The sequence below is a fragment of the Diabrotica undecimpunctata genome, chromosome 3, assembly GCF_040954645.1.
Source record: "Diabrotica undecimpunctata isolate CICGRU chromosome 3, icDiaUnde3, whole genome shotgun sequence".
NCBI classification, from domain to species: Eukaryota; Metazoa; Arthropoda; class Insecta; order Coleoptera; family Chrysomelidae; genus Diabrotica; species Diabrotica undecimpunctata.
The window spans coordinates 67071022-67087197 of record NC_092805.1 but is presented as its reverse complement, the minus strand read 5'-3'; the positions used below and the strand labels follow the sequence as shown (position 1 = coordinate 67087197).

Here is a 16176-nt window from a genome sequence, read left to right as displayed (position 1 = left end):
TTTACGCTAGGTGTAGATAATACAGTTTCCCGAAAAGAAACAGTGCATAATCATGAAAATGATATAAAGAAATTAAATAGACAAATTTTGAGTACGGCAAGCAAACGGAAAGCCATAGAAGATATCACAGGGCGGCCAACAAAAATTATCCATTCTGTAATAAAGGAAAACAGTGATGCTATGAATTCTTTGACAAGAAAAGACATTACCTACGGAATAAATAATATGTATTACAAGAGACGTCAAATCCAACCGCGTTTACCAACCTTTCCGATGCGTTAGATATTTTACAAACATTAAATTTAAACACAATAAAAAATGAACCGTTTCTCTTGGCTACTGATCATATTAACAATATTGTGGTATTTTCGTGTGACGCAAATTTAAAATTTATGTGTGGAACTTATATGATGGAACTTTTCGATATTGTACGAAATATTTTTTACAATTGTTCACACTTCATGTCGTAGAAAACGGACATTATATACCTGTGGCCTTTTGCTTATTACCGAATAAACTTGTGTCAACATATGAAAAACTTTTTATTCTTAAAGAAAAGTGTCGCAATTCTAATTTAATATTTGCTCCAAAAATTATTGTAGCTGATTATGAATTAGCTATTCATAAAGCAATTTCTGCACAATGGCCCACCACAAAGATCGTTGGATGCAGGTTTCATCTTGGCCAAGCTTGGTACAGGAAAATACAGAGTTTAGGCTTGGCTAAAGAATATCAAGATGGAAACAGTAAAAGTGGAAATTGGCTGAGGTGTCTTTTTGGACTATCTTTTTTAAAACCAGAGGAGGTTGGAGAATGTTTTGCTTTAGATTTGGCTGAATTTCAGCCAAATCATCTGCATAAAGCTGCGGTAGATTTTGCGGACTATTTAATAGACAATTATGTTGGTGAAAATTCTTTATTTCCACCAACACTTTGGGCTGAAGCAGCTGTAACTACAGAAAATTCTACAAATGCATGCGAGTCCTTTCACTCTCGATTTAATTCAAATTTCTATTCGATGCACCCTTCGTTATATTTATTTGTAAACGTTTTGAACAATTTTCAAACAGATACTTACATTCGTATTCAAAGCGTTAAGGAGCCTGTTAAATGTAAGAACAAAATTGTTAGGCGAAGATTAAACATGTTAACTTCTAAATTGTCAGAATATAATAACGGCTTGTTGAGACGAATAGATTTTGTAAAATTTGCATCATGTTTTCATAAAGTATAAATATTAAATGTAAATATGTGTACCTCCTTTATTTTTATAAATATTAAATGTAAATATGTGTAACGCTTTTATGTTTAAAATATTGTTTCTTAAATAAGCAATAAATATCTACGATTATTGGGATTCGTACTTTTAATAATATTTTATACCTTCTTGAAGTCTTGGTCCTCAATTCGTGCGATTTTTTCAGGTATAAAAGTAAACCCTTACTTAAAATTTCATTTTGGTCCTCAATTCGTGTCTGCCCTCTTTCGGCATTCCCCAATTAATAATAGCAGACAAAGGTAGAGAATTTAATAACGAAGTAATAAAAGATTTATTAGCAATACACAAAATCAAAGTTCACTTTACTACTCCTGGCCACCATGAATCAAATTCAATAGCTGAACGAATACACTCTACTTTAATCGAACATTTAAGACTTCTAAAACAGACATATCCTAACGAAGATGACTTAATGGACTATGCTCTTATAGCTTACAATAATTCTATTCATAGTTCCACAAAATTTACCCCATTTGAATTGACTTTCGGACATACAGACTCTAGAAACCCCAACGAACTATTTCTTTCTCAAAATTTCTATTCAGAATATATAAATAATCATAAAGACAAACTAAAACACGTTTACCAAAACGTACATGAAAATCTAACAGAAAATAAAAATAAAGTAATTAATAAAAGAAACGATCAAGGAGAAACAAATTCAGAATTCAAAATTGGACAAGTAGTTTATAAAGTTAATACCCAAAAACGTAATAAAAAACATCAACCATACTTAGGTCCCTACAAAATAACTAAAATTCTTGACAGAAACCGCGTAGAACTTGTACGACAAAGACTTAAATATAAAAAAGATACTAACCAGACAGAAATTATACATATCAAAGAACTAAAGAAACCTCCCGTTGCAGGTTCATCCTCTGGACAACAAACGTCGACGCAAGACGAGACACGTCCAAATTCCATAACTTAAACGACAATCCCGGACTTTTACCCCTTCATTTAGGCACAGCCCGAATTCAGACAGATGTTTGGACTTTTATACATATCTATGACATTACAAATATTACTACAAATTTCCTAACTCTACAAAATCAATATGATTCCATGATAAATACCCTTTCAAATACTTCTCAAATTCTAAGCTTTAATAAAGAATTTCAAGACTCCTATCATTTAATTCAAATTTTGGAAAACAAAATTTATCTTGAGTTAAAACAATTAAATCCCTTTTGGAATACCAGATCTAAAAGATCTCTATTTGATGGTGTAGGTTCCGCAATCAAATTTATAACCGGAAACCTAGACCAAAACGATGCAAAACGTTACGACGACGCTATATCAACTCTAACAAATAATCAAAATAATATTAAAACTATAGTTAAAAATCAAATCACCTTATTAAGTTCTTCAATAAAGAATTTTGAAAATAATACAAAAATCTTAGCCCATAACCAGTTAATTTTAAGCTCACGAATAACAGAAGTTCAAAACTTAATTAAAGATATCATCATCATGGCTTATTCACTCCTGGCGGAGTGTTTGCCGCCCTTTTGGGCTCTCTGATTTATTTATTGCGGAGAATCAGTCCGCTGTTGTTTTTTTATTATTATAGCAGCGTGTGTGACTTGGCCATGTCTACAATTTTCCTCCATTCTTTCCGGTCCTTACAGCGCTCCTTCCAATTGTAGATTCTCAGCTTCTTTATGTCTCCTAAGACTTGATCTCTCCATCTTGTTTTCGGTCTCCCCTTTGGTCTCTTTGGTGTTGGTCTCCATCCAGTTATTCGCTTTAGGGTAGAGTCTGGGTTAGCTCTTTCTGTGTGTCCCAGCCACCTGAGCCTTTGCGTCTTCACGAACTTGATTATGTCTTCACCCTCGATGACTTCTTTAATTTCTTCATTGGTTAATCTTCTAAATTCGCCTACACTTATTCCCACCGGTCCCATTATTCGTCGAATTATCTTTCTCTCTAGGATTTCCAACCTCATTTCATCTTTTTGTGTTAGGCACATCGTCTCTGCACCATAGGTGATCACTGGCCTGATTGCAGTCTTATAAATTTTTAATTTGGTTTTCTTACTAATGTACTTTTCTTTCAGGAATTTTTGGTAATTCCAGTAGGTTTTATTACCCAGTAGGATGCGTTCATTTATTTCATCCGTTCTATCATTTCTGTCATTCACCATCACTCCCAGGTATTTGAAACGGTGTACTCTTTCAAATGTATATGCACCAAGCTTAATTTCTTTCTCTATGTTCGTATTCTCTCTTGAACACTTGAGGTATTTCGTTTTGCTTTGGTTTATTACTAGCCCTCTCTTATTTGCTTCTTTATCTAGTATTAATATTATGTTCTGCATGGTTTTTAAATCTCTAGTAACCAGTGCAATATCGTCTGCATACGCTATCAGTTGGGCTGAAGATTCGATAATCGTTCCCATAATTTTGGCTGCTCTTACTGCCCCCTCTATGGCAATGTTAAATAATGTTGTTGACAGGGAGTCTCCCTGTCTGACACCTACCTCCATGTGTACTTCATCTGACGGGCCTTCCCTTGTTAAGATTCGTGCCTTGGATTCCTTCATCGTCATTTTCGTGAGACTTATTAGTTTTTCTTGGATGCCTAATTGATTCATATCCTTAATTAGCTCCTCCCTTATTACACTGTCAAAAGCTTGCTTGTAGTCAATAAACAGTATATGTAGATCTATTCCGTGCTCGTAACTTTTTTCGACGATTTGCGATACAATGTGTATTGCATCTATTGTCGACTTACCTTCCCTGAATCCATGTTGGTATTCACCTATTTTTGTTCTAGTTTCTTTTTCTATTCTTTGTCTGATCAAATTAGTTAATATTTTGTACATTGTATTTAATAACGTGATTCCCCTGTAGTTAGTGCATTTCGTCTTGTCGCCTTTTTTAGGGATTGGTGTTATCAGACCACAATTCCAGTCGTTCGGGATGCGTTCTTCCCATATTCGTTCTATTAGGTTGTGGATTCTGTGGGCTAGTTCCTCTCCCCCTTTCTTGAAGAACTCATTTATAATGTCGTCTGGTCCTGCTGCTTTCCTTGTCTTTAATCTGTTTATGGTCGCCAATACTTCGCTGTATGAGGGAGGCTCTGATTGTTCTCCATTCCTATTTTCTGTTTGTTCTTCATTTTCTGCATTTTCAGCCTCGTCTTTCTTTTTAAACAGTTCTCTATAGTGTGTTTCCCATTCCATTTTTCCAATATTTGCCGGTATCTCTTTTTTTCTCTGTGATTTTATGTATTTGTATAGTCTTGCATTGTCATTACTATTGGCTTCGAGTTCCTGCAGTAATTCTTCGATCCATTTCTTCTTTTTTGTTTTGCAGCATTTGTCTAACTCTTTCTTCTTCTCTTTATAGTGTAGGAGATCTTCTTGTTTCCCTGTGGCCACCCACCTGTGTCTTGCTTTGTCCTTGTCTTTACTAGCTTGCTCGTATTCTTCATCGTACCAATCCTTTCTTTTATTGTCTTCCATCTCAATTAAAGATATAAAGATAGAAAAAGTTGAGACATTTCATTATTTTGCACTAGAAAGACTTGTATCGCAATTTTACACTAGTTTCCAAATTATTTACGACCTATTAGAAAAAATCGAAGTTGCTATCAGCTTTTCAAAACTAAATACCTTTCATAATTCAATAGCCGACCCAAATGAACTATTTCTCGAAATTTTAAACGTTAGTAAACTTCTTAAAAATAACAAACTTCCTTTTGAATTATCTTTGCAAAATATTTTGTTGTTCGAAAAAATAATTAAGATAAAAAGTTATAGTAAAGCAAATAAAATAATTTTTGTACTTGAATTGCCTATTGTTGAGATCAATGACTATGATTATTATCATCTTTATTCCTTTCCGACCAGATACCAAACTCATTTTAGAACAATTATTCCAAAATCCAAGTTCCTACTTTCCAATCGATACCAATATGCACTTGCCAACGTTCAATGTCAAAAATTGGTAGAAGAAGAATATTTATGCCACGATGTCCAGTCAATTGAAGTAACACCAACAGCCCCTTGCGAAGTTCAACTCATACAGTACTCAAAGTTTGTAAATCAATGTCAATCAGTTCCAACAGAAATTAATAATATAAAAATTCAAAAACTAGAAAACAATAAGTGGATCGTAATAACGCTAAACAAAGTGATCAGTATTCAAAAATGCGATAAGAATTCGGACAATATTCCATTAAACGGTAGTAACTTAATCGAACTCAATAGTGCGTGCGAAATATATATAGACAATTACGTTTTAAAAACATTTGAACTAAAAACTCCAAATTTTGTTAAAATGGAACTGCCAAATTTAGAAGTATTACTAAAAATGCCGGTCAGTGATCTAAACTTTAAACCAATAAAAATAGACTCGATAAAATTAGATGAATTAAATAATGCGCAAAGTGCTTTAGCAGATCAAGAAAACAAAATAGACAATCTAGACACAGTTCCTGTTCATTTTCAACATGTCAGTTTTTATACCATAATTTTATATGTCTTAGCAATCATTTTCCTTGTCTACACCATTTGGCGAATATACACAAAAAGGACAAATCCAGAATCACCAAAAGAATCCACAGTACGAGAAAAAAAGGTACCAGATAATTTTCCATTTCTTCGAACTATGCCACCCCATAGTTCTCATCTAGCCCCGGAGGAGTTAAGAAACTAGAACTGCTAATTCAACTATAATAAAAGGACAGCGTCAGCATGCCACACCTCGGCGGAGATTATAAATTTACTTTTGCATTGTATAGCGTCACTCTTATTTTGCATTTTACTGTAGTAAGTAGTCCCTTGTAAATAAAGTTCTTTTTAAAAATATCGTTCTTGGACTTAGAAACATCATTAATATATATATTTAAAGATTAAAGATTAATGCGAGTTGATAGTAAAATAAAGGTAAAAGCTATCGACATAGCTCGCAACAAAGGAAAAAATGTAATAAAATATGTGTAAAAGATGGAAGGCAACCGTATATACGTATTTCTGACCATTGGTCGTCTTCAGTACGGTGCAGCCAAGTTAGAAAAGGAGCATATTAACTTGGGAAAGGATCACAACAGGAGCAATGCGACCAATTTGTGGCAATAATTTTAGAAGACTCTGAGGTTTCCAGAGCAACAACTAACACATCCACGGAGGAGATAGAAGAAGTAAGATAAAGGTAAAAGGTATCGGCATAGCTCGCAACAAAGGAAAAAATATAATAAAATATGTGTATAAGATGGAAGGCAACCGTATATACGTATTTCTGACTATTGGTTTTCTTCAGTACTGTGCAGACAAGAAAAGGAGCATATTAACTTGGGAAAGGATCATTACAGGAGCAATGCGACCAATTTGTGGCAATAATGTTAGAAGATTCTGAGGTTTCCAGAGCGATACCTTTTACCTTTATTTTACTATCAACTCGCATTAACCTTTTTCTTATTGTTTGAAACGTTCTAAACGTTTGGCATTCCTTTCCTCAGGTAGCTTAGCTTCCTCCGTGGATGTGTTAGTTGTTGCTCTGGAAACCTCAGAGTCTTCTAACATTATTGCCACAAATTGGTCGCATTGCTCCTGTAGTGATCCTTTTCCAAGTTAATATGCTCCTTTTCTAACTTGGCTGTACCGTACTGAAGACGATCAATAGTCAGACATACGTATATACGGTTGCCTTCCATCTTATACACATATTTTATTATATTTTTTCCTTTGTTGCAAGCTATGCCGAAACCTTTTATATTGTCTTTAGTGTCTTTATTCATCAACTATTTCCATCTTCCCGACTTAGCAATAATTTCAATTTTCGTTTGATTGTAGGTACTGCAAAAGCAAATGGACTTTGAACTTGAACTTTTACCAGAAAACAATAATAAGGAAAAGAACATTTCACCTATTGCTAGACTTTCAGTATTACAGCTTAGCTCTACCCCAGTTGATCATGAACATAAAATTCGTGAACACGATTTTAGTGAAGATGAGGATGAGATAAGTTCAGGAGAAGAAGAAGGCGTCGACCTTTCCGATAGTGAACCTATTAGAAAGCTTCCACATACTCGGCATAACCTAAAACAAAGATTTGTGTCATTGCTCAGAAGATTCAGGGTACCTGATAATGAAGGTAATGTATATTTCCTTAATAATTGTGAATAATAAAATTAGTTTTTAAAATAATAATATAAATTGAACGTAAATTTTTTTCTCTGTCGAATATTTCAATTTTCCGATCTGCTTTTAAATTATTACCATTTTTATGGATTAAAGTAATTTGGGCTAGCTTCCACTCTTTCGGCACCGGTGTGCCATTTACGTTCTCGCTTATACACCAAGTGTGTTTGTTCGGAATAATACCAGTATTATATTATAAATAGCGTTAAAGAGATCAGTGAAGGTAGCTATTTCGGTCGTTTAAAGAAGTTTTCTAAGTCGTGTCAATATTTTATCTAAACCCACAGCTTTTCCTGTTGTTGTTAGTTTAATGGCATTTTCCATCTCCTCTGTTGGTCCCGAGCACGCTTCCGTTATGCCGGGTGGCATGTTTTCATTTCATGCGCATAGTTCGGAATTATGGACAACAATAATTATTGACAACCAAGCCGCCGATATAGCCAAAGATTTTTTTTTAAAAGGCGGAAATCTTGACGTATAGGTAAAATATACTTGGACTCCAGGGTTTTACGGTTTTTGTCGTGATACTTAAAAAGCCAGGGTACCGCAAGGTTTTTTTGATGTATTATAATGTTGATGTAATACCTATACAAACATATTCAATAACCATTTCCTGCGTGAGATTTATTAATTTTTATTTAGAAACAAAATTAGTGTGAAAAAATTTACTTTTTGACGTTTTTATTTTATCATTGAAAAACATAAGGTTTTAGAGGTTTATTGGTATAATTATCTTTTAGAGCGTGCAAAAAACTTCAAAATTTCGATGTGTAAAAATGTATATACCGATTTGTTGTTTAGATAAATGCAAAGAAAAAATTTATTTATTTATAACTATTGCAAAGATTATTCTAAGGTTTTGAAATATTTCTTAAAGTCTATTTGTTTATCCCATGAAGCTGTTTTTTGCAATAACGTAAGTCAGAAAAAAATGCAGTTAGAACAATTGTTTTGGTTACCAAATGAGAAGTAGGTCTTTTTTTTGAAAATAGGTAAAAAAGTTTGAAGAAGAAAAGTATTTAATATTCAAAAACAATTTTAAAAAAATATGCGAATTTTTTACTTTATTTTTACATATTTGGAAACCGTATTCACGAATTTAAAAAGAAAAAATTTGACCTAGGTCAATGGAGAAGTTTACCATTTTTTTTATGATTGCAAATAAAAATTAAAGCACACCTAAATTACACTATCAAAAAAAAAATTATGATATCTCTAAAAATAAAAAAGTTATAGGCATGTAAATTTGGTATCAGTGCCATTTCTTTTATTGAAAGACGCAAGTCTCCGAAGGCTCAGGTCAAAAAATCAACAGATGGTTGCCGGGTGTCAGCGCGCTCGAAGACAACAATACGAATATAGTATTTTTAGGAAATAAAAATATATAGAGGGTTTTATACACGAGAATATTTGATTTAAGAGCGTAGGCGCAAAATTTCGGGCAAATGTTTTTTAAATGTATTCATTTTTTTCGAATCCTGAAAAAACTAATAAGTATTTTTGAAAAATTTAAACGCAGAATGAAAGACCACATTATTACTGAGGGCCAAAAGTCCCCGAAAACTTCTATAATGTTTATTTTAATAAGTTACAGGGGTGAAAAAAAAGAGAAAATTTAGTGTGATTTTTAATTTCAAATATCTCATTCAAAAAAACTTTTTGTTTATTCTAAGGGACTTTCGGCCCTCGGTAATAATGTAATCTTTCATTATGTGTTTAAATGTTTCAAAAATATTTGTTAGTTTTCTCAGGATTCCAAAAAAATGTTAAAAAGCATTGGCCCGAAATTTTGCGCCTACGCTCTTAAACGAAACAAAGAAATTACTAAAAAGCTCAAACTAAAAATTGTTGGAAACATAATTAGACCGATAATTGGGAAAATCTTAAAATTACAACAGAACAAGACTTCAAAATTGCAAAAACATGGTTGCAAATAAAGAATCTTACATTAAATTATGAAAAAACTAAATAGGTACTCATCTACTTTTTGCTATATACAAAAGTTGTCTGCCAATTTTTAATTCGTTAAATATAAATAAAAAAGATCAAATATATGGATCGAAGTACATAAAATATTTAGGAGTTTTAAATGGGAATTACAAATAAAAAATATTAAAACTTTATTTGTTGCATATCTTAATATTTAGTGACATTTTTGTGACTTAGTCAGGAGAAAACTGTAAATTTATTAAGATTAGATATTGACAAAAGTTAAATATTTCATTACTTACAATATACTTAGAATATACTAATACTCTTATAGTTGTAAGTAATAAAGTATTATTTATAAATACAGAAAAAGTTCTTTGTTTAAAATTTGTTCTGTTAAAAATTTGTAGTGCCAAAGTGTGGATAGAAGCTTGCAGACGAGAAGATTTGTTATTCAAAATGGATTCACTTTATAATAATTATAGGATTTGTGAACTGAATTTTAAAGATAATGTTATTGTAAAAGGAAATAGAAGAAAAACATTGGCGCATGACGCAGCACCTTCAATGATCTTTGTTATTTATATTTAACGAATTAAAAATTGGCAGACACCTTTTGTATATAACAAAAAGTAGATGAGTACCTATTTAGTTTTTTCATAATTTAATGTAAGTTTGTTTATTTGCAACCATGTTTTTGCAATTTTGAAGTCTTGTTCTGTTGTAATTTTAAGATTTTTAGTAATTTCTTTGTTTCGCTTAAGAGCGTAGGCGCAAAATTTCGGGCCAATGCTTTTTAAATGCAATCATTTTTTTCGAATCCTGAGAAAACTAACAAATATTTTTGAAAAATTTAAACACAGAATGAAAGATTACATTATTACCGAGGGCTGAAAGTCCCTTAGAATAAACAAAAAGTTTTTTTGAATGAGATATTTGAAATTAAAAATCACACTAAATTTTCTCTTTTTTTTTTCACCCCTGTAACTTATTAAAATAAACATTATAGAAGTTTTCAGGGACTTTCGGCCCTCAATAATAATGTGTTCTTTCATTCTGCGTTTAAATTTTTCAAAAATACTTGTTAGTTTTTTCAGGATTCGAAAAAAATTAATGCATTTAAAAACATTGGCCCGAAATTTTGCGCCTACGCTCTTAAGAATTTATATTGTGTGATATGCCCACTGACTATTAATTTTATGGTTGTTAGCTGTCATTGGCGGCTTGGCCACGTAACTTCAAAGGACTGTCGCTTCTCTGTGTTCGGTTGTTCTCTGACTGAACGGAGCGACCGGCGCCTCGCTTAGATTACTCATCGTTTGTTCGTTGTCGAATGTGTACCATTTTATTGTTGTTATAAAGTTTGAAAGTGGTGTATAAAGAGTGAAGAAACAGTGTTATTGATTTATATGATGAGTAATATTAAAAAAGGCTGCTATAAATGCTGTATTGTGCCTAATTGCACGAGCACAACAATTAAAACACCAAACAAAATATTTTTCCATGTACCTTTGCAAACAGACAAGAGAAAGAAATGGTGCAAATTAATGAAGCGAGATTTAATTGGACCCAAAAGTATCAAATACGTATGTGAAGAACATTTTGATGTGAGTTAACACTTTCTTATTTACCATCAAGATATAATAGTTAATAGATATTAACTAATGGTATAATTGCAAACAATATAATATTATATATGTTACTTATGTAATATTAAATACACTAGTTTAATTTTTTTGTATCTCTACAAAGTCCATAAATGCATGCAGTAATATGCAACCGTCATAAGTAGAAAATTTTACCTTGCAAAAACTCCAGAAAGATCACAAAATTGACTTTAAAGTCTTAATCTATGTTTATTGCAGAATGTTTAACAATTCGTTAAAGTGTATTTGCAATATGTAAAATTTATGTTTATACCTTTACCTGAAACAATTATCTGAAAGCATTGCTTCGCCAGTAAGAGATATTTTAATTTCATTAAAAAAAATTCGTCTCAACGACCCATATATACGTCTGGCCATTGACTTCGATGTCAGCACAAGTTTAATAGGAAAAATATTTAACAGAACAGTTCCGTTAATAGTCAACCGCATGAAACAGTTTATTTTTTTTTCGCCGATTAAACAAATTTATGAGAAGTTACCCATATCTTTTAGAAAGAGATATTTTAAAACTGTCAGTGTATTAGATTGCTTTGAAATACGAATAGAAAAACCTTCGAGTGCCAAGCAACAGTCTTTGACCTGGTCTGAATATAAACATTGTAATACAATTAAATATTTGATTTCCATTACACCTGATGGATTAATTAACTACATTTCGCATGGTTATGGTGGAAGGGCCAGTGACACAATAATATTTGAAGATTGTGACTTTTTGTTGAATTTGTCACCGGGATATTCTGTTATGGCTGACAGGAGTAGATATTCTATACCATTCCTGGTACAAAATGTGGTGGGGGAAACCGGTTCCAATCAAGGTCGGTCAAGTCAAGGTCATGCGAATGTCAAGGTCAAGGCCAAGTTCACGTAAAGGTCAAATTAAAGGTCATGTTAAGGTCACGTGAATGACATTAAAGGTCATGTCATGATCTAGTTCCAAGTCACGGTGACAGTCAAGGTTAGGATAGGTTATTAGTATAATAAAAACTCTTTTTAAAAAAATAATACCTTCTTAACTATTTATTACACTGTTATACATGTTTTTTAAATTTTCAAGCACAGACTTACACAAATGACAACTGGATTGCGCCGGTGCTGTACCTTCAAGCTTTGTTTTCCACTCGGGACGATTAAAATGTACAAAACATGGCAGACGAGTCTGAACTTCAAAATCTTGAACTGCTTTTGTGGGTAATTTATACCAAGATCGAAGTAATTCCACCGGTTCCACACATTTTCTAAAGTATGGTAGGGTAAAGTTTTCTAATTCTGCTTCAGTAAACTTGTACAAAGGTTTTCGCGGATGTTGAACCATTAATTTAGCTTTGTGACAACACTCCATTGCTATTAACCTGTTAATGTTCTTAAACATCAAATGTACTTACTTTTTATTTATGTAAATCAAGATCACCTCTACGCAGCAACTAAGGCATCCGCAGTGTTTAAAATGTAAACTACATAAATTGAGGATTGTAAAAGTGATCTTTAGTAACATTTAGTTCGTCGTAATATAAGTTAAACAGTAAATAATTTTCAGTAGATTAGTAAAATTTTGTTCGTCGTGAGATCAGAAAGGTAATAAATATTTTTCAACCAATATTGTTGCTAACATTATTAATTTTAGAATTTAGTCATGGATGCGTGTTTAGATGGTACAAAAACTCTCAACATAGCTGAAGCTGTCCGAAATTTGCAGTGGGTTTTTAATGAAAAGGCATACGATTTTGAATACGAAGCCGAACGAGCTACCATAAGAATAAGAAGATATACGGTAGAAGAGTGTAATGAAAAATCACCACTATATCATACGGGAGCCAGAATCTGCGAAGATTATTTATCTGATGTAATATGCATGTGTTGCTTTTTAAAAAAAAATCTAGGGCTGACCGATTTCTTACATCAACTCAAAGATGTTCTACCCAAACACTGTTTTGAAGATGAGGGGGTAGATACTGTAAATTAATGTAAATACAATAAATAAATAATATATTTTATTTTGTAGTTTTCATTCCAACACAACATATCGTTTACACAAGAATTGGAGGAATTTATGAAAAAAATTAAAGAACTAAAAGAAAAAATAAAACAATTCGAAAACAAGCAAATAATGTTTAAATCATTTAGTAAACTACACTTAAGTAAATTTCGCAGAAAAATTAAACCGTATACTATGTAATTTTTGTTTGAATAAATGATTTTAGTACTAATTGGTTGTTTGTTTTACAATATTTATAACTAAGAAATAAAACAAAAATAATGTAATATATATTTTTATGTTTGCATTAAAAAAGTATTATACAACCAAAATACATTAGATAAAGCACAAATACATTTTTCTATGTATGCCATGTTATTTATGTGTATTCTAAAAGTTTACATCAACCAAAATATGCATATTTGCGAACTTTAATTAGTCCGATTAAAGAAATAGGTTATGAGGAATATGGTAATGTAGACGACATAATTGCTCCGGAAGATATAAAAAATAATTCTGTTATCATATTTGATGATGTAGGTTCATGCAATCAAAAAATTATTCAAAGTTACTACTGCTTTGGTCGTCATAGATCCACAGATGCTTTTTATTTATGTCAAACCTATTCAGCAATACCTAAACAACTCATTAGAGATAATGCAAATTTTCTAATAATTTTTAAACAAGATATGACAAATTTAAAACACATATATGACGATCATGTGAATATTGATATGTCCTTTCAAGATTTTAAAAATGTGTGTTCTCACTGTTGGAAAGATAAATTTGGTTTCTAACCATTGACAAAGATTGTCAATTATCATCTGGTCGATATAGAAAAGGCTTTGATGCGTATATTAGTATATAAGCTTTATAATTTACTTATATTTCCTCAGTTATAATGAATCCCTAGCTTGCTAAACAACTAATTAAAGGTAGGCAAGCTTCGATCAAAGAATTGCTTACCGCATTGGAAACAAAACAACCATCTGTTAAACAAGAAATCACTACACCACAATCAGAAAAAGAACTTCTTTGAAGTAAAAAGTCCTATTAAGAGAGATCCATCCACCTTTAGAAAAATAGCATTTTTGACACCACCACCTCAACTAAGCAGCACACAATTAGGATCCAGCACTCGCCCTACAGAACCCACTAATTTAATTGAAACCCCTTATGAATCCAGGACACAATTGAATGAATTTATAGATGATACTATTTCACAATTTTATCGGACCGATCCTGAAGTATCGCATGATTATTTTGATCAATTTACAGCACCACTTCCAAGAGATTTTGTTGAAGGAATGGTGCGTGATGTGACAGGTAAATATGATCATATTTTGGGTATATTCTACGATCCTAAAGAAAAAAAGTTTTTCATTGGAGATTCAGAGATCTACTTTGATGAGTCTACAATTGGAATAAAAGGAATGATTTACCCTGGTACCCTCGGACTTTAAGAGTTGTTATTTTTAAAGAAACCAGTTACATATACTGAACAAGACATAAGCTACTATGTTGATATTATAGAACGGACTAATGCTTACCGTAGGAATAATAATAGGGCTTTACCTATTCGTACATTTCCAAACGATATAAAAGACGAGTAGCTCTACATAGTAAAACCTAACTTAATTGAATCCATACGTCCTAGATCTGGTTCAATACCATCAGGTGGAAAACTAACGATGAAATCTTTCAAAAGTGGTGGAAAAATGACGTTGATGTCCTACAATAAAAATCCTATTGAGTACAAATATTTTGATGATTTTAATGAGTTGATTGACAGACTACGATTGCTAGTAGCTTCTCAAGCAGTGGGTAATAACGGACACAACAATGAAATTATTTCAATAATTGAGGAATTGCGGGAAAGTGGGGTTATCGCATAAAGTGCATAAATATTGCAACTTTTGTTAAATATCATTCAGTGCCAAAATGCCTCTTAACAGGTTCAACCAACACTATCTAACATCTCAAACCTGTGATGTCGATGAAATTGTCTCAGAGCCACTACAATCTCAATTTTACATTTGCCAGCCTGCCGATTATTGTAGTGTGTGTGTAATTACCATTCGTGGACGTAAAGACTTAAATGTTAGCAAAGATTACTTTGTATTGGATGGCAAAAACATTGCCTTACTATGCCTGTATCTGGAAAAGTAAAAAATGTTAAATGTTTCCCAGAACCGCGTAAAATTTACTATAATAGTTCTTCAAGCATCAAAGAAGAGTTGGTTGACAAAAATGTTCTTACGGTAAATGATGTAATATCATTTCCGCTTGTACAGTTAAAGCCATCTAATGAAATTTATGTTGAATTGATACTATATTGTCCGTTAGTAAAAACGTAAATAAAAAACAATATACATTTAAAATTTTTATTTGTAAAATACAATTACTTTGGTGATTCTTTATCAGCATTATCAACATCAGTTTCATATAGCACAGACGGAAGATAATCTTTTAAGCGATCTAAATAAGTATTGAGTTCCACTTTTCTTAACAAGGATACAAATCCATGTAGACAAATTTGCTTTTCTAAAAACAAATCGCAAATCTCATACCCTTTTTTATATTTTGCTGAGTGTTGTATACAATAGTTGTCATCAAAATATCCTCTTCCATATACTAGCTCATGTTGAGCATCCCATTCAAGATTAAGAAACATCTGTTTTAAACTCTTAACACCACTATCAATGTCTGTTATAGAAATCGTTTCTGTATACATATTGAACAACTAACGTGAATCTGAGTTTTTCTACATATATAGTACATATCCCTCCTGCTTTAGTATATAAACAGGTTACGTCAATTAACTGTTAACATTATTTAAAAAAATATGCCTTTAAACAAGTTTAATCAACATTATCTTACATTGTCACCTACCTGCTCATCAGATGATATTGTGTCAACGCCTTTACCACAATTAAAGTCAGCTTTTTATATTTGTGATTCATTTTACTTTCATGTAAAGTGTCTAATTCGTTTAAGAGGAGAAAAAAAAACGAATCTAAATAAAATTTATTACGTACTCGATAACGGTGGAACAGGATTTAAAAGTCCTCTAACAGCTAAAATTGAAAGTGTTGCACATTATGCAGCAGCTGGAGATGTTGAAATAAGTTCAAAAACATATAAATTTCATGAGTTGGCCGGTATCACAATTAAAAAAGGT

At 32.0% G+C, this 16176-nt stretch overlaps 1 protein-coding gene across 1 annotated transcript in view; it reads left to right on the top strand.

Annotated features, from left to right (window-relative positions):
* The window catches only part of KrT95D (phosphofurin acidic cluster sorting protein KrT95D), a 137730-nt gene that overhangs the window by 67239 nt on the left and 54315 nt on the right, over positions 1 to 16176 (top strand). The window contains exon 3 of the mRNA XM_072526036.1: positions 7080 to 7380. Within this exon, the coding sequence (XP_072382137.1) occupies positions 7080 to 7380 (301 nt within the window). The remainder of the gene's footprint in view (positions 1 to 7079; positions 7381 to 16176) is intronic.